This window comes from Cryptomeria japonica, chromosome 3 (assembly GCF_030272615.1).
Source record: "Cryptomeria japonica chromosome 3, Sugi_1.0, whole genome shotgun sequence".
In the NCBI taxonomy this organism is placed as follows: domain Eukaryota; kingdom Viridiplantae; phylum Streptophyta; class Pinopsida; order Cupressales; family Cupressaceae; genus Cryptomeria; species Cryptomeria japonica.
This window is the reverse complement of record NC_081407.1, coordinates 462,272,667-462,298,870: the sequence shown is the minus strand read 5'-3', so window position 1 is coordinate 462,298,870 and position 26,204 is coordinate 462,272,667. Positions and strand designations below refer to the sequence as shown.

General features: G+C 40.1%; 1 protein-coding gene across 1 annotated transcript in view; it reads left to right on the top strand.

The window, feature by feature from the left end:
• LOC131855810 (uncharacterized) overlaps positions 1-26,204 on the top strand; it is a 117,943-nt gene that overhangs the window by 55,720 nt on the left and 36,019 nt on the right. Inside the window, exon 3 of the mRNA XM_059217525.1 lies at positions 25,402-25,564. Coding sequence (XP_059073508.1) covers positions 25,402-25,564 — 163 coding nt within the window. The remainder of the gene's footprint in view (positions 1-25,401; positions 25,565-26,204) is intronic.

Sequence of the window (26,204 nt, the reverse complement as noted above, 5' to 3'; positions counted from 1 at the left end):
ATTGCAAGGTATTAGCAAAGCAAGTAGAACAGAGGGGGTTCCTGTCCGAAATAGGGCATGTGTGTACAACACAACAGATTCTAGTGCGATAGTGGAAGGATTTTGAGGTTTTCTATTGTTGGTGAAGTGTCGCAACATAATGAGCCTTTTGTCCTTCATACTCTGATCATATTCTACTGTTGTTGCATCCAAACTCTTTCACTTCCAAGTGCTATTTGTTGTCTCAAAGATGAAAAACCAATAAATGTGCTGACAAAGAATGAGGTTTTTAGTTCCAAAGGATGAGCTGATCATTAAATCAATGGTTTCATCAAGAGTCCCCGAGCAAAGTGCAGATATTTGAGGTTGGCTTTTAGGATGATTATAATTACTGGATTCGTCATGGTCACAGTTCTAGTTTCAACGTGATGAGTGGTAGAGGGGAGGTTTTTGTCATGTTCATGTTTATGAAGTTTCAACAACTCTTATAAGCTCTTGAAAACGTTTACCATGTTTTAGAATATTTTGGTAAAATTTGCAAGCCAAGGTCATTTTAAATTTTCAAAAGTTGCTTAAGTGACAAAAGTTTTTTTTTTAGCACAACCACATTTGACAGTTGTAATGTCCCCTATTTATAGGCTGTCAATTCCCGAAGGGAAACATACATTACCGCCTTGTATATTACATTAATTCAGAATAGATAATTAAAGTTGTCCATAATTCAACTTTATATTGTCATTATTCCAGTCCTAATTCCTAATCCCTTCTCATTCTTAATCCCAAAAGAGGGCATTGGCTTGTCTAGGGTGCTATGACACCACCTCCCTAATTCAGCCCAGACGTCAGGAACATCAGTCCTTTCATCCTTGGGGCTCTTTCATCTTGGAGTGGATTTACTCTGCCTCTCCCTAATAGCATCCGTCTCCCTTGGGGAATAGAATTAGAATTGATTAAGTACTCAGACTATGAATATATTTGTCTTTCAATTATTATGAATGTATATAAAATTAAGTAACACTGTCATTCATATTGCAGTCTATATAAATATTATTGATATTACTGCTAAATTCTGCATAAGAATATTATCAGGCTGCATATATCAAGCACATATTCAGCACATCCGTATGCATACCACCAAGAACAAAGATGTTACTGCCTGTAACTTAATAACAGTTCTGATCTGATCTGATCTGATCGATGGTGATGCCACTGGATGCTTTTGATTCCCTTCCTTTATATCTCTCAATGTGAGGGGGAGGTTGCACTTCTTTATCATGTATGCCCTTTGGCAAGAGACGCACCCTTTCACCATTAGCCCCCTTTGAAAGAGTGCAACTCTTCATTATTTCTGCCCTTTGAAAGGGACACAACCTTTCACAATCAGATCTGCACTTCTTATTTAAATCAGATCTGCACTTCTGATTCCCAAATTATCCCCCCCGCAAATGAGGTTCTCTTCTCCCTTTTACATCTCATGTTTGAGGGAGTCACAACTTTTCATTTCATGTCTTTTGACCATTCATTAACCTAATTAAATATTAATTATATTCTTTTATATTTTATTTTAATTTTAATATCGTTATTTATTATTAAATTCTATTTCAAGTGGGCACATTACAGCAGTCGTTATTATCAGGTAGTGGCTATTTTGGAGAGACAAAGATGAGCCTATTAATAGGCCTTCATTTTATTAAGTTTTCTTTAAAAGTGTTTTTCTTTGAAATATGTCCTAAAAGATACCTCTTGAGAGCTTATAAATTAGTGCTTTGAACACTTACTTCATTAATGTAAGTTGATGCTATGTTGAAGAAATTGATAGTAGAAGTTATTGTTTTCCCATATTTTGTTAATTCATAACTTCGTTAACCTTGAGTTAATGATTGTTATACATCAATTATTGGCTTTGCATATTGGTTAGTAATTTATTTTTTGAAATTGTGTGATCTTCATGTGTTTAAAGTTTAAACATTTCCTATTGATGTAGACTTGTTCTTTGCTTTAGCCAATAATAAGATTTCTTCTATTTTCCATTCAGATGTCTATATTGCAACCAAATACTAGTCTCTACCAGTAGGAAGTTGAGTTTAGTATGTGTGCTCGATAATTTATCCTCAACAGCTAAAAATCTTGTTGTAGATCTTGACTATTGACAGTTCAACACTTGCATCCCGAGAAAAAACATTGTCAGTTAACAATTTACAATTCAGTGAATTTTTTAAAGGACTTCCCTATAAGATAGGGAAAGCTATTATACAAAATAAATTAATGTATTTAAAAAATTCCCTAAGGCTTACTCTAGATTTCCAGGGTCGAAGGGCAAACTATTTGCATCAATGGTATTTAGAACCTTCAATTGCCGGAACAGCTGTGAAAGAGTTTACCATATTCTATCATGTGCTCTTTGGCAACATGCACATTAAACTACTAACAAGTAGGTATTTGTAATTCAAGATCCTAGCTTTTTTGTTGCTGTAATGGTAGAAAAGAATAACAATTTTCCAAGTTTGGGCATGGGGCTGCCAATTTTTTTGAAGAATGTTGTTGACATGATATTTGAAAAGTATGGTACTACTAGGGAAGGGTGAATAATTTGAATCATAACTTTGTTGCAGTAGCAAGGATGGTACAAACTTTGTTGGTATTGGGAAGTAACTCAAAGCATGGAGCTGCAAAAAACCACAAAAATAGAAAGTGGGTGAACCCTTTCCAAAGAACAAAACCATGGAGCTGCCCACAATAGAGAAGCTCAATTGGGAAAACCTTTAGGCTACAAAGTATTGCATATGGTGGGCCACTAAGCATGAGGACAATGAGTTGAGAGTGGCATTGTGAAAACTAGGGGTGAAAGGATTCTTTAGATACCATATTTTTGTGTCCAAAAGTTCAAATCTTGGTTCAAATGGTCTCTAGTTACCATTGTTAGAGTATTAGGTGACTCTACAACACTGCTAGGATCAATGAAAGACCAAGATAACTTCCACAAGAGAATGGCAAGAGATTTCTTTACAATGCAAGCTTGATGAATTGATAATGGACATGTGAATGTACATAATGAACCTTGCTTATAAAGGCAAAGTGGATATTGAGGATTAGACAAGATGTTGACAAGTGTCTTAATCCTATGCAAATGATAACTTATCACCCACATAAGGTGGATAGTGATAGTGTGATAAGATCACTAAAGGTGGAAGATCCACTTGAGGTAGATAAGTGATATTGCGATAAAACCACCAAAAGTGGAGATGCTCCTAAAGTGTAATGTGATCACTAAGTAAACTTAGTGATATGTGTAATTAGGTCCTAGGTGAGGTTATCACAAGGTACAACATCTTAATTACACCAACACCCCCCCTTAAGTGCAACTTAGGGAAAACATAATTATGCAATATGCAAGATGGGTTCTGGCTACTAGGCCATGTTAGGTAACCATGTAAAAATGCAAATGCAATCTCTCATAAATAGAGAAAAGGAGAAAACCACATGGGACAAAACTCCTCTTCAAAAGAGAGAAAAGAAACAAAATGTATGGATGGAGGACCCAATCACACCCCTAAGGACTACATACATCATGTATATACAATCAAATATCCCCCATAGGAAGGAAAGAGACTACATAGCCCCCCCGTAATGAACAATGTCTTGTAGAAATGGTGAGTGGTTGAAGACAAAACATAGTCCAATGCCTGCAAACAACATTTCTCCCCTTGGGAAGAAGATAAACCAAGTACAAATGCAGGAATGCTTCCCATTTTGGATAGGAATTAGTAAGTGGAATCCAAATGTAGGACGATGACATCTCTAAAATTTGCTCGTGTGTCGCCAGGTCCTTGGATGATGATGCCACAAACCAATCAGGATCACACCCAATCATAAGAGAAGGTGATAAATAATGAACCAATGGAAATAAATCTTGAACAAGCTCCAAAGACAAAGATGAAGTGATAACAGTCATACAACAACTATCATCAAATAGGAGAGATAAACCCTCAAATTTGTCCTCCAAATTTGAAATGTGAGACTTCACAAACAAAGAACCAATGTCTAGCAAATAGGAACCCGAATCAGGAAGACAAATAGATATATCTTGCAATGACTCACTGGAATCACCAACTAGAGATGAATTTGTAATCTCAACTGGAGAAATAGGAGCTACAGGTGAAGTCACTAGATCATCATAACTCTCAAGTATTTCTTCATATTCAAATGCCTCTCAGGTACGAGTATCAAAGTGAATATTGTCAACATCATCAAGTGGAAGAAGGCAATTTGAAGCAGAATCATTTGGGAATATGTAAAATTCCCTCTTATTTTTTTTCGATTTCAAGCACAACAACATTACAATGCACCCGTTAAAGTTAGGAAATATAATTCCAATGCCACTGAAAGGTAACCCTTCCACTTTCTGATCACCAAGAGCCCAATGTGGGAAGGTGAGAGCATACGGTGGCAGGGGGTTCGTTAGCTTTCTAATCCGCTGGAAATTACAATGCAATTACAAAACTGGGCGGCAAGCCAGCCCCTTCCACTTTTCAGTGGGATGAAGAACACAAACTTGGCGGTAAACCAGCCAAGGCAACAACGCATAATAGAACCAAATCACTCTACCGCATATGCAGCGAGAGGACTTTTAAATGAAACTATCACTCAACCGCATATCTCAGCGGGAGGACAATATCACGCAACCACTTGCTCAGTGGGAGGACAAAACTGAATTACAAACATACAGGCGGTTAAGCCATCCTCTTCCACTTGTTCAGCGGGAAATACAACATAGAATGAATTGGTTAGTACTACTGAAGCAATTCTTACAATGATAGAAATGTGAAAGGAGATAGAGTGAAGTACATATCTTATGAATTCACTAACACATTCTAACCAATAATACTACTTGTCGTTCTGAAATCAAATACAAGGAAAACGCAGAACCAGCCATCCCGAAACCCACTAAATTGCTTGTAACTCACTCAAAACCCCATAGAATCATGCCAAATCAGAAGCAAATGAAGCGTATGACATAAGAAAACAAAGCAATACCTCGAAACTGCAGCTGAAGAGCACCAACATCAATGCACGCATCCCAATGCAATTCTAGAAATGACGTTTTTGCTGAATAGTTCGATTTGCAACTAAAAATTGGAGAGTCCTCCAAATACCACGCCAATATAGGAGACTTATCATATCTCCTGTACGCTTCCAACGAGCCCTCACCCAAAATGATGCATTCCACACACAGGCAACTACGAGCAAAATACACTTTCAACCGACACACACCAGCAACACCAGAAAACCAGCAGCACACAAAAATCTTCACCAACACACCCAAAAATCACCAAAAAGCTCATAACTATGCACCACAGCTAGGAGTGATGTCTCACACTCGAAACCGGAAGGAAGGATCTAGGAGGTATTCACCCTCGAAGAATGTCTGAAGCCATTCCGACAGCATAACGATATATTTTCTCTGGATACCCAAATGAGGAGCCCAACCCCTGTTTATATAGCTTTTCCAATCTAAAATTCAAATGAAACTGCCTCCCAATTTCGCCTCATTCCAATTGCATTTCATTTCATGGTGGACCCAAAGTGGTGCCCACTTTCCTAAGTCAAAATCATGCCAAGGAGAGGGGCCTTGATTTTTGGCATTATTTTTTTAAAAATATATGAAGTCTCCCTTTAATCTCCAAATAAATCGCCCAGGCATGACTTAGGAAAAATATCATATTTTGCACAATTTCCCGTAGCATCAATAAGTAATAAAATAATTAAATAATAACCTTAGGATAAGGAATAATATTTAATTAAATTGCTTATAGTTCCAGTACTGATTATTAACGAAATCCAGATGAGGCTGAGCAATGAGGATCACTGAATTGTGTTGGGACAGGACCAAATCTAGGACTGCCAAAAATAGAATGCCCCAAACTGCTACTTACTAAAAATAGTAAGTCATGAAATAATGCTCCAAAAATCGTTATCTTCGCAACCAGAGAAAGAGCTTAGCGAGCTTAGCAACTCTATACCATCCTGACAGCCAAACCGTAACTTACTAAAAATAGTAAGTTCACATTCCGTCCTTGACAAGTTTGGTCGGAACTCCAAGGAACATGGGAACCCTTAATTCACCTTTCCACATAGCCTATGGGTCTCCGGGATAGGCCAATGGACCATTGAATGCAACATCACAAGGAAGTGGACATTACAGAATAGAGAAACATGTGGATCTCCAAAAATCTTCCAAATAATGGTCCAAACTGTGTGTGGGTATTGAATACCTCAAAATTTGGGGTAGATCTCATGGAGGAAGCCTTGACTAATGCTACAACCAATCAACCCTATGATATGATCATTTTGATTACCCCAAATTGATTGCTTCCTCTGTTTCTTTGGCTCAGGAATGAGTCCATAAAGATGAGGGAATAGATTAAGCCATCTACAATGTGTGATGATTCTTTTTGCCTATGACTCATAATTATCCTTAGTCAAAGTGATAAGAGAAGGATGTATTGCATAATCCATGATTACAACAATGATACACTTCTCAAAACATAATAGAGATCAACAACATGAAATAAGGCTGAAATGAAGTAACTAGATCAAGAAAGCACCTCCTCAATTGTCAAAACATCCACATAATCCACCAGTATGCAAAAAATGCAAAACTGAATCATGCATTTACTTGGGATAGGATCTGAAAAAAGTGCATGGATGGCTTTGTAGAGCTCCTCAATACCTTTCCAATGCTGCTAGAATCGTGAAAATTGGAGATCGTGGCACAAAGTTATGAGTTTGGGAGCCAAAAATAAAGATCTGACTTAAACCAGCAAAAACACTACTCAAACAACACATTTTTGAGAAATTATTGCTACTACTGGAAAGTTGATAAAGCCACCTTTCTGATGATATCTTGTTTGCGAAAAAATGCCTTTGTTTGCCAAAGTTATGAGCAAAACAAAAAATCCCCCCTTAGAGGCATAAAGGGGCCAACAGGGATGTCATTTACACAAGTTTGACAATTTATTTTAGTGCAAGGCGCTTTGGGTGCTATGCACCATTTCCAAAGCACCAACCCACGATCAAAAAATGTAGGTCACACACTCAAAACATGTCAGCCACTCTAATGTCCCCATTTTTAGGTCCTCGTGTAGTATAGACAATGCTAGTCTCCAGATTGGTGCCAACATAGTTAAGGGAGTATTTTGATGCTGCAAGTGTGTTTAGATGGGTTAGTAGAGTTGAATGACACTTTTTGGGGTGTTTTTGGACAACTTGTCCAAGACTTAGTATTTATAGGAACTTACTATTTTTAGTAAGTGTTAGGTTCAACATCGGTTGGTTAGCTAGGAGACTTACTATTTTTAGTAGTTACTATTTATAGTAATGACCATTTTTGGCAGCTGGCCATGGCTTCAGTCTCCTTTTAGCTTCAACATGGAGCATCTTCAATTTCAAAGCTTGAATAGCTGGGCCTATGTTTAGCATATTACTATTTATAGTAAATGCTATTTTGGGGGAATTGGCCTCAGACTCAACTTTAGTTCTCAAATTGGTGCATGGATTGCCTTCTAGGGATCTTTCATAAGGTTTGACAAGCAATTGCTATTTTTAGTAAGTCATTGGCACAATTAGGTCCAACCTTACTATTTATAGTAAGGCATCAACATAATCTGGCACGCCTTGGTGATCTTCTGGGAGTTAGCAAAATTATGAGAAGATTATTATTTTGGCTTATATTAATGAATGGAGGATTAACTTAATTATTACTATAGTTAAATGCTTTAATAATATTAAATTAAGTTAAAAGGTTATTAAAAGGGGTATTAAATGCTAAGGCATTCAGTAATTTAATAAAGCCAATGTATTTAGCTAACTTGGGCACACATCATGGAGATATCAAGTTATATAAAAACAAAATATTTAATGTCCTTTTTAATGATTAAAAAGACAGAGAAAATCATGCCCTTTGAGGAAGATATAAAAAGCTAAAAAGCAATCAATTCCTCATTCATTATTAAGATTACTTTTTGAAGAATTGGAGAAATTGTGAGCAAGGGTTTGCTGCAATTGGAGAATTTCAGGATTTTGGGAATGAAAACTCTCAAGAGTTCGAATGCTTGCAGCTGTGGAACATCATCCAAGAGCATTGATTTTAGGAGGATTTGTTCAGGGGCTTCAATTGAGCTTAATTTCACATATTTTGATAGAGGATTCAAGAATATATTCAAGGATTACTGATATGCAGGTTGAAAGCATTCTAAAGGGCAGGTTTTAATAGTTATTGCACACATTTCAAGAGGAATATCATTGCAACTTTCAGCCGTACCAATTTGAGGGTTTCAAGAGGAAGTGCTTGGCTTTCCTAGGGCACGTTTTGGACCAAACCGGGCTGCAAGGGACGTTTCATCTTCTCCCATCCAGTTGCCTTCATTCTAGCTTCCACTTGCTCAAACTCGGACGTTTGAATTTATTGTATGCAATTCACTAGTCTAGGCATGAAAACCTAGGGTTGATCGTCATTTTCCAGAATTATGATTATTGCTTGTAGCTGGTCAACAAATATTATCAACAAATAATATATTATCTATTGCCAGGCAATTCGGGTATGTTTATATTTAATTAATTTAATTTAGGCAGGCAAGGGTTTAACTAGGAAATTTGTTGTTTTAAAGTCAAATAGTTAAATTGCAATTCACAGTTTATTTCTAGCATTATATTTCTATTCCGAAAATATCAAATCAAAAAAAATAAAGAGCAATTAAATCAGAAGTCAGAAAAAATCCCTCAGTCAAAAAATTAAAACTTCAAAACAAGGGGGGATATTACAGCCACAACTGAATGTGGGATGAATATGCCGAAAGCTAGAAACCACTATACACAGCACATAGTCAAGGCATCACTCAAACTGCCAATGCAAATGACCTTGGCTTATCAAACTTGGCAAATATACAAATGTTGGTTTAAATGCACAAGGTGAAGAGTGCCAATCAAAATTCATCGACCAATATAGATGTGGCCTTACATGATGGTAAATGAATGCACTAACCAAACAATGAAGTGACTGACTGATCAGATAATCCCACAGTCCAAGAACTTCAAATGATATCAAAGGAATATACAAGCAAAACTTCGCAGACTTCCCAATCAATGCAAAGAACCACTGGATCAAACCTTTGAACCTTTGAAGGAAATTTGGCACAAACAATGATAATACATGGTCATCGGCTGCTCAACAAATAAAGTATGCAACTTGCAAATTTGAAGGTACATGGCCAGGCTAGCACTAAGGCTGACACCCATGCAAGCTAATCAAGGCACATGAATGCGCCTTAGATGCAAATGGGCTAATTTGTGCAGAATGGTACAAAGCAGGAGTCAACCAAGAAACACAAATCGCCTGAGTGTGAAAGTGCGCAAGTGAAGGAGCTTGTCGAACCAGACAGTGAACTCTCCGGATATGTGAAATGGCTCCCAAAATACAAAAAATAAAAAATAATTGATGCCTGTGGATAAGACAAATCTTCCGCACATGTTTCAAACATCATAAAGAATCGATCACATGGACTACAGTCAAAGGAAATCGGCCTATAGAAGGAATAAGCTGGTCACCAAGAATAATATTGCCACAGGCTAAAAAGCTAAACCTTGCCGCTGATCAACTAGAAAAATGATCTGCAATGAATATGCCCGTAGATTAGATAAACCCATGCTTAATGGACTAGATATGCCACAAAAATAGATCACAACCAACTGCTTTTAAGAAAATATTGATGCCAAATCACAAGGCAGTGTGCGAATGGAGAAGACAGTGCCTCCAATGAAAATATGTTGGGCCTAATTTGCAATTGATATGAATTTGCCACCAATAGTCGTCAAAACTCAAACACAATGTCACTAGTGATTTTTCAAGCCAGAATGAGCCCCAATCAAAGAACACATCTACAAGTTGACTCTATGGACTATCCCAAACAAATTGGAACAATCACAATCTTTGAAGCCTTGGCCACCAAATAGGTAAATCGCATCTGACTTGTCCACCAAGGAACATGGGACAATGCCGATCTCTCAATAGAGAAACCATTGATTGCACATAATATTGAGCTCAACAAGAAAGACAACACCGACAAAGATATATGCATGTGATCTATGCCCTAATTCAAGAGCTTGCATCACAATAAATGTCTCCACAAAACTCCAACTGCAGATTTGGAATGATGAAGTAGACAAATCGATCTCACAAAAACTCAGCCTAGGCTGATAAGACTGAATCAGAAAATAATCACGCATGCAAATATAGATCTAAGAATAGAACATTACAGGCAGGCAAATACCTGCTATGGCCCAAGCATGGAGGGTCGAGATCGGTGCAAAAAAAACTTTACAAAAGTTTTAATATTTGTCCAAAAAATTTAGCCTAACAACATATTGCACCCAATAATCTAAATTTGCCCAGAACAATATGAGCAGAAAATATTTTGCACCCAAATCCAATAAAAAAAGGCCAAATCTGATAAAATCTTGCAGAAATAAAATAATGATAGAAATAAATCTCTGTAATTTGCTACTCAAGAGGGGCCAAATGGTCCTCAGACTAAAAAAACCTGCTACAAAAACAACTTTACCTGAATATAGGTGTATTTGTAGTCAAAATCCGTCAAAATGATCTCCTGGATGTAACGGTGATGCCCAATCAGCCTCAAATTGTACCCAGCAACAGCTTCAAGCCAAAATCAGCTCTCAAGAGGAGGAGTCTTCACATCTGTAGCTTTGATATCATGTTAGAGTATTAAGTGACTCTACAACAATGCCAGGATCAATGAAAGACCAAGATAACTTCCACAAGAGAATGGCAAGAGATTGCTTCACAATGCAAGCTTGATGAATTGCTAATGGACATGAGAATGTACACAATGAACCTTTCTTATAAAGGCAAGGTGAAAATGGAAGATGAGACAAGATGCTAACAAGTGTCTTAATCCGATGCAAATGATAGCCTATCACCCACATAAGGTGGAAAGTGATAGTATGATAAGACCACTAAAGGGGGAAGATCCCCCTGAGGTGGATAAGTGATATTGCGATAATACTACCAAAAGTGGAGATGCTCCTAAAGTGTAATGTGATCACTAAGTAAACTTAAGTGATATGTGTAATTAGGACTTAGAGGAGGTTATGACTGGGTACAACATCTTAATTACACCAACAACCTTGTAATGTCCCCTTCTCATTGATGCTCTTTCAGTGGTCCATTAGCCTATTCCTGAGACCCGTAGGCTAGGTGGAATGAAGAATGAGGGTCTAGCATTGATGAAACAAGGACTTACTATTTTTAGTAAGTCAGGGAATGACCATTTTGGTGTTACTGTCCTACTAAGCTCTCCATGTTTTGCCTCTGGACGCGATGATCATGCTTTTCTGAGCATTAGTTCTTGACTTACTATTTTTAGTAAGTGACTGTGTGGCACAATTCTATTTTTGGCAGTAGACAGGGTTTTGATTCTGCAACAGTTCTGTGGTCGTCCGGGCTCAGTTTCATCCTGGTTGTGATAATAATCAGTACGGGAGTCATTTGCGACATAATTAAATATTATTTCCTTATCCTAAGGTTAATATTTAATTAATCTGTTTATTTGCTACTGGTTTATTAAATTTGGGATTAATGCCTATTTTATCCTAAGTTTTGGCGAAATTCAGGTGTACTATGGGATGTAGAAATATTTTAGAAGATTATTATTTCACATTGCATCTCCATTATTTGCCTAAGTTATTAACGTGGGTCCTCCCCCTCTTTGGGCGTGAGTTTTGACTTAGGAGAAAGTGGCGCTACACTTGGGTCCACATGTAGTGGAATGAAATTCAAATGCAAGGCGTGGAATTTGGAGGAATGGCATTTGAATTTGAAGAGTGAAGTTATAAATATGAGGCTTGGGCTCTGTTGACGTGGATGAAATCGCATTACTGCAAACTCCATACGGCCAACGCAGAATAGAATAGCCGACTGATTATCCTACTCTCTCTTGAGATAAGGGAGTCTCTAATGCTGTTTTCTAAGTTTGATCAAAGGAGACTACCTCAAGGTTTCTTTTGTCAGGTCTTGACTGCGGGTGCTCTCAGTGGCTTGATGTGTTTTTGCTGGAAACACAAGGGGAGTTACGATTTGCAACAAGCTAGTCTGCTGTAATTCTTGAATTATGCAATAAAGAGCAAAAGGAAGGGGTTAGGAGATCTAAAACTAACAACACGGGTATGCGGGTAGACGGATTCCACATAACCAATTCCTGCTTGGCCAGAATAGCTCACAACCTTGCAGGAACGGTGCAATCTTCAAAGGGACTTGGAAGATTTTCAGACTGGAGACGCACGGCTAAGCACCCAATTTTGGCGCAGCTCAGACGGACACCTGCAATTGAACTAAGCACAATCGAAGGCTCAGGTTAACCACACAAAAGGATACACAATCAGCATATCCTCAGTGGTATGAGCCCGAATCTATCAAATTCCTGCACACCCAAAACATAAAGATCTATCTAAAATGCTGAAAGAAACCATGCAAACAGGATGAAAACAAGACAATAAACACCAAATCAATGTTTATATATTGATCTCATCTACCTATTACAACAATTTCTGCAGCATCTCTATGCTACTGCTAAGATCTAACCTATTCTAACTCTAAAATCTAACTATCTAACCATCTCACTATCTAACAATCTAACAATCTAACAATCTCTAACCCTTTACAAAAGAAAGGCCTCTGCCTTTTATAGATATTACAATTTTGAACCAAAGGCTAGGATGGACTGCATCCAAGGGTCCTGATCTGCCTTCCAGAAGCTGACAGCTTTAACCCATGCCTAATTAATTCTCAGTTATCCAACCAGCAGCTATCTCAACTACCTGCCACTATTTGGCTTTAATTCAGGTCTATCCAATCTTCTTGGTGGTTGGGAATAGTTATCCACAAAAATATCTTGCACGGGACCCATAGGCAGTTTACAATAAAGCAATTTCAGCTTTAAAACTGAATTTCTGGACTTAAATCCAGCTGTGCACTTTTTGAAAATGCATAAACTTGCAGCATTCAGAGTGTTCTTTGGTCTGTGGTCCCGGTGGTGGACTTCATCTTTGTTCAGCGGCACGGTTCCCAATGTTTGGTTACTCTTGCGCTCCTATATCTTTTCTTTTTCCAGTCTTCAGTGCCTGGCCTTGAATTGCGATCCTTCCTCGATTTGCGTTTCAGGTCTTTCTCCTGGTTCTTCGATGACGTCCTGCGATCAACCAATTTCATTTAATTAAATCAATTTGAAAAATTAAATAATTTAATTTAACAAACATTAAATTTAATTACGACGTCTGGCTTGAGAAGCTCTTTGTGAGATGTATCTTGAAAATGCTTCTCTTTCTCTTCGATTGTGAAATCTGATCCTTGGGCGTTTACTTCGTGATTTTGAAGATTTCGGAGTGTTAACATACTGATTTTGGAGTTTTCGCGCTTTGGTGCCGAAAGGCATTTTCGGACCATAAGACATATTTCGTAATTTTCAGAAGAATTTCGGACCTATAAACGCGTTTTGCAAATTTAGAAGAAACTTCGAATTTCGGCCCTAGGGTCCGAAATTTGTGCTTTAAGTGAAATTCGGACCTGAAGGCACTTTTGCAACATTTCACTTTTTCGGACCTCTTGCCAGTTTTGTCAACTTTTTCACTTTTTGGCCCAGGGTCCGAAATTGGGAGACTTAAGTGATTTTCGGACCTCTGGGGGCATTTTCGCAACTTTTGAACTTTTTCACATTTTGGCCCCAGGGTCCGAAATTGGGCATTTTGGGCGATTTTAAACGTTTTCTCAAGAAGTGCGAGCTTGGGCACTTGGGCAAGTTTGTCCAGATCTCCCCAGAGGATCATTTAATGGAATATAACATTTAAGTATAAGTGATATTCTTATACTTTAAGTTATATTCCATATATACTTTCAGGATGTTTGAGAGTGGTTTCAGACCTCCAGGAGTTATATTGCAAATTCTAGTTTTTGGAGGTTTCCTCAGTTTTCAGAGTTAGCCAAATTTCAGGGTCAGGAAAGAAAGGCACGAATTGGGGGGGGTCCCTGTCCAAGACGGGGATGGGTGTGCGATTCGCACAACAGGCTCCCATTTGCACCATCTTTGAAAATTGCATCGTTATGTTGCTGGTTTGGCTACTGAAAATCTGAGCTTCGAAGTTGGCTTCCGAGTTGAGTCTCAGTTTCGTATTTGCAATATAGTACCTAGCTGTGCCCTTGTGTTCCCATTGCAGATTGGTTAATGAGTTGCAGATTATGGAGTGATTGATGTTGGATTTGATTGTTTTTGGTTGCTGGTCGCGGGACTGCTGAAAGTGAAATTTGCTCATATCTCTTAACCAGGCGACTCCATCCATTTGGGTACCGGCTCATCCTTCCTTCCATGCCATGGCGATACAATGTGTGCTTTTTTAGCATTTTAAACTAAGCAATGAATTTAATAGATAAAATCGAAATTCCTAGGCTAGGCGTGGGTTTTCTGTTTTGCATTGGGATGCGTGCAAAATAAAAATGGGTTTGTTTGGGATGTGGCTTTGATTGGTTGTCATTGCATTTGATGTACGGTGGGATTGGGATTGATTTGAATCAATTCGGGTAAAAATTGAGTGAGTTATGAGTGTTTTGATGTTTCCATGGGCTGCTGAAACTGTACTTTCAGCCTGCAGATCAGTGTAACAGAAAATTACAGTCTTGCTGTAGAAATCTGCAATTATTCTCCTCATCTCATCTCGATATTGTAAGGTTGTTTCAGTAGTACTGATCATCCCTTCTTTCTGTTTTCATTTGTAATTCCCACTGCATAAGTGGAAGAGGCTGGCTTGCCGCCTTCTAAGTTTTGTAATTCAGTTTTTGTATTCTGTCCTCCCGCTGAATAAGTGGTCGAGTGATAAGTTCAATACAATGGTCCTCCCGCTGAAATATGCGGTAGAGTGATAGTTTAATGTAATGTCCTCCCGCTGAAATACGCGGTTGAGTGATTGAACTTCAGTTTATTGTAATTTTCCCTTGGTCGGTTTACCACCAAGAGCTTTGGTTTCTATCCTGCTGGATAAGCAGAAGGGGCTGGCTTGCCGCCCATGCATTGTAATTTTCAGTTTGATTATTATTGCTAATGATCCCTGGAACATCGTATGCTCTCACCCTCCCAGTTTGGGCTCTCGGTGAACAAAAGGTGGAAGGGTTCCTGTTCAGTTGTTTGGTTTATTCCTCTAACCTTAATGGGTTATTTGTTGTGGATGAATTGTTATTGGTCTAAAAATAAATAAAAAATTAGTGGGATATTACAAACCTTTAGAACAACTAGTGTTTGTTTGCATGATACATGTACAAGCAAATCAAGATCTTGTACATCACAAATGATTTCACATTGGTTTTTGGTGTACCTTCTCATTGGTCGTTGGTTAGCAAACGAATAAGAAACCCCTAGGTTACATAGGCACAGAAAGATCACGTTTTAAAATATTTGTCAGGCAGATTTGAGTGCCGCTAAGTTGGCATTCATATGGCCCAAGGGACATAGAAGTTAAAGGACTACTCTGTTTGCCCTCTCAGGTAAACTGTTAAATGCAGAAAGTAAATGCATAGAACATAATGGAAATACATTAAATAACCAGTTTTTGTATTAATTCAACAGTCCAGGTACATCAAGTGCTTATAACATTACATTTTACACGACTATCATCATGATTCTCTAAGAAGGAAAGGTAGTGCAATATATAACAGCCGAAGGGGTGCGACACAACCGTCGTGACTCCAACTACCTACCCGTCGGCTAACTAACTGACCGCCGTAACTCATTATTACCGACGACAACATAAACATAATCTGACAACATAACATAATGATTATTCCCGGCAACATCATCCCCCCCAAGAAAAGAAGTCGTCTCCGGATGACTTAATACAAAATAGAAATGACATTAAACAGAACTGCTGACGCCAATCGAGCCCAGAACTTATACACCTGTTGCGTCCTCGCTTAAAAACCCTTTTCTGCTACCATCCTATGCTCAAGTGCGGATTTCACCATTAGTGCTTCCTTTGACATCACAATCCTCCTATGCCTAAACCAAACTTGTTTGCAAGACATGCTTTTCAGTCTCAGCCTTCACCAACTGCTACTCAAATGATACTGTCTCGATAGCCACCGACGTTGCCCTCTTGGCATCCAACTCCTGGGTACGCTGAGCTAAGTCTCACACTAGTACTGCCTCCAACTTGGTGGTCAACTCCTCCCGAGCCCTCTCTGCATCCACTAAGGCAACCTCACGTCCAGCCGAGACATACTCCAAGTTCCTCAAAGCGTACCTATCCTGCCTGGAGGTGGCCACAACCCGCTGGCACAAAGGCTAGGAGACACCTCAAATCCTCCATCACACTCCCCAAAGGCTAAAACTGAACTGAATAAGGTGTCATACAACTACGTGGACCTGCAACGCCTTCCCTCAAACTCTGTTTGTTCGCAACCTCCAAATTCGTCTCCCTCTACGGCTTATGGCTTCCCTGCCAATGCTTAGCTGCAGGCTTCTTTTTCACAGTACGGACAACCACAACACTTCCCGTGGTATGTAGCTCAAAAATAAACTGGGGGTCTGGGGGCAACGCCCCCAGCGGGGTCGAGGGGCAGCGCCCCAGCGGGGTCTGGGGCAGCGCCCCAACAGGGTCGAGGGGCAGCGCCCCTCGCGGGGTTTGGGGCAGCGCCCCAGCGGGGTTGAGGGGCAGCGCCCCAGGTGCGTTCCCTGTCGCAATACAGGGCGGGGTCGAGGGGCAGTGTCCCCGCCGCCAACACCAATTTACAACCTTCAGAACCCCACGAAAGTCCATGGTGCGCATCATTTCTGTGATATTTATGATGTCAAAACCCTTCTTCTACACTCCAATATTTTTAGCGTCCAGGCTCAAGATGTCATTGAATCATTTTTCAATTAGGTCGTCGTTGTTTTTTTTTTTTTTACAACCTCCCCGTACGGTCAACAACAACACTGACACCTCCAATCGTGCGGCCACCTTCCCGTGCGGTCGACACCCTCCTTACCGTACGGACACACCTCCAGTGTACGGACAACATGCTCAACTGTGCACATTGTACGGTCCTCCTTCCGCACGCCCAACGCAGTTCAACCGTATAGTGACCACTGACGACGAAGCGGCTGCGTGTGTGTTTGTCCGGCTGCGTGGTGCGGGACTGTTTCGGGTTGTGCGGCGTTGTGCAGTGTTGTGCGGGGCTGTGCGGGCTTTGTAGTTGCAGGTGCCACCGCATGACGGTGGTTACCACCGCTGGTGTCCACCGTACGGTGTTACCACCATCGGTGGCCCACCGCACGGTGGTCGCCGTCAGTGTTACCACCGCACGGTGATCCCACTGTACGGTGGTCCGTTCCTTTTTTTAAATTTTTTTTGACCGTACGGTCGCTGTCGTACGACTGTACGGTTTTTTTCATTTTAATTTTTTTGACCGTACGGTCGCTTGTCGTACGACCGTACAGATTTTTTTTTTTTTTTTTTTTTAAATTTTAAATTTTAAATTTTTTTCTCATCTCCTAATTTAGTTGTCTTAGAGAGTCGTCTGCTCGGGTCCCCTGTCTCTCGGATTGCCCTTCATCCTTCTCGGTTTTCCTCACTCGAGGGTCGCCTGCTGTGGTCCTGTGCCTCTTGAGTCGCCTGCCTGGCCTCTCGAGTCCCCTTCCATCCTCTCGGGTCCCCCCTCGGGCTCTCGGGTGTCCGTTTGGCCTCTCGGGTCCCCTGGGCGCTTCGCGTGGTAGGGTTTCAATTTGGGCCCGTTGGTGGCCAATCTATTTTCAATGGCCATCCGAAGACCTGGAACCACAAATTCTACAGGGACCACGGTCTCCTTCCCGTACATAAGAAGAAGAAGAATAATAAAGATTTTGAAGGCAACGGCCTTCCACACAGGGTTCCAATCGTTGTCGACACAATTGTTCTTCGGATTATCTACGTCACCGAGGTTTGGGCCGTCTCCCTTCCAATATTCTATGTATTCTGGCAGGTACGCCTCCTCTGTTACTTGCTCTGGTTCCTCTACTTCGAGCCTATAGCTCTAGAACATTTCATAATCCTCCATTTGCCAATGGAAGAGCCCGTTCAATGACCCTGTCTCATCCTCGGAGCACTCTCCTAGTTTGAGAATCCCTTCGTTGTTGGGCTCCCTGCAGCCCCGTCCTTCGTCCCTCGGGTAGCCTTTCCCTTCACCCTCCGATTCCGAAGATGATGTCAGTTCCTCGTCAACAACCTGGGTCCTCAAATCAATGGTGTACTTCCGCCCCCCTTTCTCCATAGAAAGGGTGTTGTTTTTCCAGTCGTGGTTCACCTTTGCTGTAACCAGCCACCCTTTGCCTAAGATGGCGTCGTACCCCTTCTTCTTGAGTGGGATTACCACAAAATCTAGTATGAAGGGTTGCGTCCTGATGGTAACTTGTTGGCCCATCAGTGTCCCGATGGGTTTGATTCCATGCTGATCTGCTCCGAGCAGATTGAATGTAGATGGCCATAGCGTCGGCTTATCGAGCTTCCGCCAGGTTTCTTCTGGAAGAACATTCACTCCTGATCCACCATCGATAATAGTGTCTGTCAAGGTAGTCCCTAGTATGCCCATTTCTACCACCGCCGGTTGGCGTCCGCTGTTGACTACCAACAACATGGGATCGACCGTGGGGCTTAGGACCTCCCTTAACGCAGGGTCGGTTGTGGGGCTCACGACCTCCCTCGTTTTCACCTGTGAGGGTACGGAGTTTAAGATAGCCGTTTTTAGCTGCGGCATGGTCTCCAGGAGGTCTTGTATTCTCATGGGTACCTCCATCTGCAATATTTGCCCAATGATGTTATTTTCCGCTTCCGTACGGGATGATGTACTTGCCACCTCGTTGTCCCGTCGTTCGGCCGTCATCTCACGTTCAATATTGGCCTTTGCCTCCCGTAATCTCTCCTTCTCCGTACGGGGGTCGGGATAAGTGGCTTTTTTCGTCTGGGCGTGGGTGATCGCCAGTACTTCTTTCTCACCAGTCTTCTCAGCCTTCTCAATGTTGAGGAGATTAATCCCTGCTTGTGGGCAATTTGCATCCTCATGGTCGCTTGGCCCACACCAACGGCAGAGGTGCTGAGGGGTGGCTTCCTTCGTGCAATCACGGGCGAAGTGCCCCCACTGATTACAAGCCCTACATTGGATAATTGGCCGGCCCTTGGCGTCATACTGGATACGGCTTCCATTATTGTTATTGTTGCTATTACTTTCGCCACCGCGTCTGTTGTCCCGGTAACCTCCAGATGATGCTGTTGTGTTGGTTTGCGAAGTTCCGATGGCCGGCTGCTCTTGCGTGAAGAGAACTTGTTGGCTCCTGGTTTTCATATTGTAGGGACATTCCTTTGTCAAATGTCCCGCAATCTGACAAATGTCGCAGAAAGCCTTCTTGGGGTAGGACCCCTTGGTGTGTCCGTCACTCCTACAGTCAGTACACCACACGTCGTTTTCTTCAGTCTTACTTGTACTCCCCTTCATGGCTTTGAATTCTTTCAACATTCGTTCCATGTCCTTTTGGAGAGCGTGCACCTTTTTACTCGATTCGCCACTGCTGCTGCTTTCCCCGTCAAAGTCTTCATCATCGTTAGATGAATATTTATTACTTCTCTTCTTCTTTGACGTTTTGTATTCGCTCTCTAGGTCCATCGCCCTATTATAGGCGTCGTCATATGATGTAGGTGGAACAATTTTCATCTTCCTTTGGAGGGAATGCTTTAGTCCCTCCACGAACCATCGCTTTTTCAACCCATCTGCTAGTTGACTCTCCATTTTTCCCAGCAATTCCTTCAGCCTCCTGCTGTATGCCCGTACTGTCTCCTTGATACCTTGTTTGGTACTGTATATCTCCGTTACAATTTCATTGTCATCACGGAGCAACTGAAACTCCTCCGTGAATTCCTTCTGTAGATTGGCCCACGTGGCCACTTTTTGCTTGTCCACATCGGAGTACCAATCTATGGCAACTCCACGTAACGTGGCTGGGAACTGCTGTACCCAGTCATCCTGGTTTGTCACTCCGTTGGCGGACCAAATGATTTCACATGTACGACAGTGCCGTAAGGGGTCTTCCTTGCCGTCCCTTGTGAACTTTGGCAATTTTTGTTTACTCGCCATCCCGGGTCGTCTTCCTGGGGGCGGCTGTGCCTGTGTCTGTGACCTTGCGTTGCTTCCTTCGGTGGCGCCGGTGGTGTCCCCTGCGTGGGCGACTGGAGGTACGGTGTTTTGCCTGTCGTGTGTGGCACCTACACCCGTACGGTTGCCCTCCCCTTCGCTCCCACCTGCTCCCACTCCTGGTTCCCGTTGGTGATCTTCACTCCGTGGTGTAAGGGATAAGTTTCTAAACTGATCCTGAGTCTCTTCAACTAGATCTCTCCTTAACCTTGTTTCCGCCAGAAACTCTTCGTGGCTCCGCGCCCTACGGTGTTCTGGTGACGCGTAGAAACTTCCCTCGGCTTTTGCACCCTCGGTGACACCTCCATGGTTCCCTTCGGGCCACCCTTCGGCAGGTCGTCCTTCGGCAAGTTGCCTCAGCCTCCGTCTCCGTTCTACTTGCTGCTCCAGAATCAAGGCCCTCTGCGCGGCCTCCCACTCGTCCGTTTCTGCTTTCTTATTTCTGTCTTTATTTAATATATTTGGCATAAATCACCTCCGTACATAGCAAGCACACACCATGTACACAATTCTTTTATTTTTTTATTTTTCCCTTTCGACCACAATTTATATCAACATTGTGCTAGGATTATTACAGGGTTCAATTTCCCCTTCGCCTCTTGTTCTGTGTGCGCGTCGTCGGTCTCTGGGTTCATCTCACCGACGGGTAGGCCCATCGCGTCCGTGCGCCATCCGCGTCTTCCGTTCCCGCGTACGTCTAGGCAACGACGCCAAATGTTTGCCCTCTCGGGTAAACGGTTAAATGCAGAAAGTAAATGCATAGAACATAATGGAAATACATTAAATAACTAGTCTCTGTATTAATTCAACAGTCCAGGTACATCAAGTGCTTATAACATTACATTTTACACGACTATCATCATGATTCTCTAAGAAGGAAAGGTAGTGCAATATATAACAGCCAAAGGGGTGCGACACAACCGTCGCGACTCCAACTACCTACCCGTCGGCTAACTAACTGACCGCCGTAACTCATTATTACCGACGACAACATAAACATAATCTGACAACATAACATAATGATTATTCCCGGCAACATACTCAATGTTGTGGCTATGGCAATGTATCCTAGATGTCATCCAATGTTAGTGGCTGCCATTTGTGCATCAAATTTTGTTGTGTGGATTACTACATAAATGCTTCAATTGAGAATGGGTGATATGTTGATTGAGGCTAGTTTTGTCAGCTAGGATTCACAAATTTCTTGCCTTGTCATTTAAAGGATTTTATATTACTTAACATTGCATACGACTCTTTCTGGATAATGCACTCACAATCAACTGAAGAGGGAGAATTCATTCTAGGTTATGCATATGATTGGAGTTGGCTATCAATATTTAGATGGAAACATCTTGGTTTTTAGTTGTAAGATACTAAGGAAAACCCTACAAAGGCTAAAACAAGGAACGGTTGTGAAACTAGCCACCTGAAAAGAGGATGAGGGAGAAGAGTTTCGACATTGAGGCTGAAGAATATGATGAAGATGTAGATGGTCACATAGTTGGGGTGGCAGATACTTAGACTTTTTTTGAGTCTATCTTGGAGACTTCATTGCCAGGGGTAGATGATCAGAAGCAAATAGAGGATAAGTTGAAGCAGCTGGTGAATCATTTAATTTAAATCTTGAGATTCCTATTAACCTAAACCAGCCTCAACAATCTCTAATATTAGTAGCAAAGTTAGCACTTGAGGATCATGTGACTTTAGAGGAGGTTGATATGAAAGTGGGTCTTAAGAGTGAAGTCACACATTCAAAGGCTCCTATAAAGGCCATAATTTCCTTGTTTCTTGTGATCCAAACTAATCCATATGAGGCCTTGATTCAATTTCCGCATGTCATGGGATCCATTTCTCATGCACTTTAGTGTATTTGGATGTAAAGGGGACATTTAGATGTTGCAAGTGGTCCTTATTAGATCAATATGATTATGGATGGCCATCACAACTATAGAACTTCATGTAAGAAGGGTGCCACTTGGAATTTACTCAGAACTATGTCAACTGAGGCTAGCTAGATCATGACACCCTTGAGATGAACAGGTAACAGCTGTCCCCCTCTTGTTGCCTAGACCATTACATATGTGCAAAAAGTATTGCACGCTATGCAACTTTGAGCATACCTTTTGCTACTAGTAATTGTTGCTCCACTGTCAGCAGCATCGCATGTTTGGAGGACAATGAAATCAAAGATATTGCAGCATTGAGGAGTGAGCTATAAGATCAACATGCTTGTTTTCAGGAACAACTCGGTCAACATATTCAGTTCACATAGGCACAAACAAAGTAGGCTGCTGAGTTGAAAGTAAAATTAGTGATAGCCAAGCAAGTGGCTGCACAAGTGAAGAACAAAGTTCAGGTGCGGAATGGAGGGAATGTTCACATGAACGAGAACTTGTGGCATAAAAGAACCTTTATAAAAGCACATTCAAGGTTTATGCCTTTCACATAGAACTAGAAAAACTGATGGCAGACCTGACAACCTCTTTAAGATCACTACCCAGTGGAGTTTCGTAACTTCAGGGGCATCCTCTTCTTCCTCTCCTCTTGCTTTTTCATAAGTAATTTTTGTTGTTTTTATTGTTGAAAGTGGCTTCAACTTGTCTAAAAAGGGGGACAATGTACATTATGAAAACAAATAGATGCATTTGTTTTTTTAAGCCAATGTTATGTTAATTTTTGTCAGCATTAGGTAGTGATGTAATAACTGAAGGTTTTGGTTGTTGGCTATTGTGTTAATTAACAATTGGCGGTCTAGAGTTTTAATAGCAAGCAAGAGAAATCCACTGTTAAAGACTACTAGTCTGTGCATGAATATTCTGAATGCACTACATAAATGGGAATTCCTAATATAGATCTGACTATTAGAGATAAAGTATTCACCTGAACATCAATATGCAAATATAACATTGAGCAATATTTAAGAACTTTTACCCAACTAATGTGGCATCAACTTAGGTCTACTCCAAAAGAGGCATTTGTAGAGATTACTCACTAGTTTTCAGGAATTTCAAGCTGTGGCAGTGTGATGGAAGCTGTTGAGGTTTTAAAGTAGATTTGATCTATAAACTAAGATGGATATTCCATGCTATAGTTTACAAATTACATATTTAATAAGATGAATTGAAGTACTGGAACATTTAAGAGGAACAGAAGTACTGGAATATTTAAATATGTAATTGAACAAGAAGGAATAAGAACCAACAACACAAGAGCAGAAGACACAAGGATTAATGTTGGAGAAAATTCCAGCAAGAGTTGGATGCAATGACCTTCTCATCATCTGTCTCTAATCTAATTACAATGCTAGGCCTTTTGGGCATACAACAAGCAAGAACAAACAATGCTCTACCCCTAAGTTCAATCACCAGCTCCCAATTGCTTGCTATAAGGCTAAAAATTGTAACTACAAATCACTTAGAGGCTGCCACTCTATTCTCTTTATCCTTTACATGCTAATTTGCAATAACAATGTCTTTTTATGCTCCTTAGAAGTACAGACAGAAGGTGAAAGGGTGCTAGGAAGTCAAAAAGTTAAGAATCCAAAATTACACAAACCATTTCCAGATATGGGATGGAACAGATGCTTTGTGTAGACCAAATGTTGTGAAACTGCTTCTTTTCGAAACTGGTGATTGTGTAGTTTCCGGCTTCCGCTTGTTATAACAAGTGGTTTCATATAGATGCTTGAAATTCCTTTAGTGATCATGTTCATCATGGATCCATAGTGAACCAAACACATTTTCTGATCCATTTAAGGATCAAGACAATTAACAACTCTTTGACTGCACCCTATTGTTGAACCTAGAGGAATGCATGTGAAAATTTGATGTAAGGTGAGAGGCATGCACATTCAAGGAAAGATTATTGTAGATATAGAATTGCCATACTATATCAAGAAAAATGAGTAGGTGCATCCACATAGCATCCGTGGTAGTTGTGGCATTTGTACACAGGGTCATCCAATTGCATCTTGTAAAAGAAATTTTACACATGATCTTCAAGTGCATTTACTATTATAGAGGTTGCTAGATAAAATTCCATCAAATTATCTTTACCTTTGTTTTATTCTCTTATGGGAGATCAGGTGATCAGTGAATACCATCATACTTATAAATTTATTACCATATATACCATTACAAAGGAGTTTACTACCATGAATCACTTCTTTGGATGAAGAGGAATTAGTCTGGAAATCTCCATAAACTGAAGAGTACTAAAGAATCATCAGAATTCACTGGATAAATCCCATAAAAGCAAATATTTAAAAAAATACAAAAGAAAACACTATAAAATATAAAAATTAAATATTTAAAAATTCAAAATTTGAAAAGTTGATGAGTCTTGATTGGGGATGTACCTATCTATAATGGGGCCTAGTGTTAAATTTACGGAAGAGAGTGTTCAATCCTTTGATCATTTCCAATTACATTAGTTAACTAGTTATCTTTGTGTGGACCTGATAAGGTTATTATCCTCATGCAATCTTTTCTTTTGTGATGATTGTATATGTGATGCCTTATTTTACTTTATAAATATAGAAAATTCTTTGACAGTTAATATTTCTGTTGTTGCATGTTGATGCGTTTTCAAATGATTGCATCTGCACATTCTGACATCTAATGGAGCTTGTAGGTTAACCTGTTGAAAAAGAAATGAAATCGAAAATCCCTTTTATGTTGTGATTTCAAGGCAATAAACTATTAAAAAGACTGTTTATATAGCAGCTTTAATGTTGAGAAGGCATTTGCTATTATTCAGGAAATTGGAATAAAGTTCTCTTTTGGATAAGAAATAAAGATGACCTGAATTTCTTATGCTTCATTTCCTTGAAATTCTTTTTTATGTTGTGATTTCAAGGCAATAAAATATTAAAACTACTGTTTATATAGCAGCTTTATTGTTGAAAATGCATCTGTCATTGTTCAGGAACTTGGAATAAAGTTCCATTTTCGATAAAAAATAAAGATGACCTGAATTCATATGCTTATTTTCCTTGAAATTCCTTTTTATGTTGTGATTTCAAGGCAATAAAATATTAAAAGGACTGGTTACATAGCAGCTTTAATATTGAGAAGGCATTTGCCATTGTTCAGGATCTTGAAATAAAGTTCTATTTTGGATAAAAAATAAAGATGACCTGAATTTCACATGGTTCTTTTCCTTAATAGGAATATCACATTCAGTAGGCCTGAACCAAGGTCATGGATTGGTCCTAATGGTCAATATGTGAAAGAGTTGCCATGCCCAAGTTGTAGGGGTAGAGGATACATGCTTTGTTCAGAGTGTGGAATACATCGTTCTAGCCCATCTTGTCCACAATGCCATGGAAAGGTATTTTTAAAAATTGTATTTTCTAGATTTCAGATGTTCTTTATCAAGTAAACAAATTTACTTGATGCATTTAGAAACATATTTTATTAGTATTTCCTGGGGCAAATTGATCCCTTCTGATATTTCTGTGCAATTTTTTTTCCACATTGCTTTGAAGAGAAGCTTGATACGTGTTGTAAGAATACAAATAATGTCAATACATGAGTAGAATAACAGTATCCTTTATTGGTCACCATGTAGATGTTTATATTGCTTTTATCTAGGGTCTTGTTACTGTTTTCTTATGGAGATTAGCTATCAATACTTAAGATGTGCTCAACACAAACAATGGACTGGCTTTCTTGGCTAAACTTGACAACACAATTTTCCATATAATCACAACATTAACCCCTGGAAGGAATCTGCTTGGTTGTCGTTTATTTGGATTGTTTTGTGAACTGCAAAGAGTCACATCATTCTACCCATAAAGGTGACATTTCTCTGAGATATTTTTTTGGTATGGACATTGTGTGCATGTAACCTAATACATAATAAAAAAATGGAAGATCAAATTGCACCTAATTCATGTTTTGAGAATTTTATATATGCTTGGGAGCACAAACACACGTGTTGGTATCCCTAGGAACCAAACACATTATTT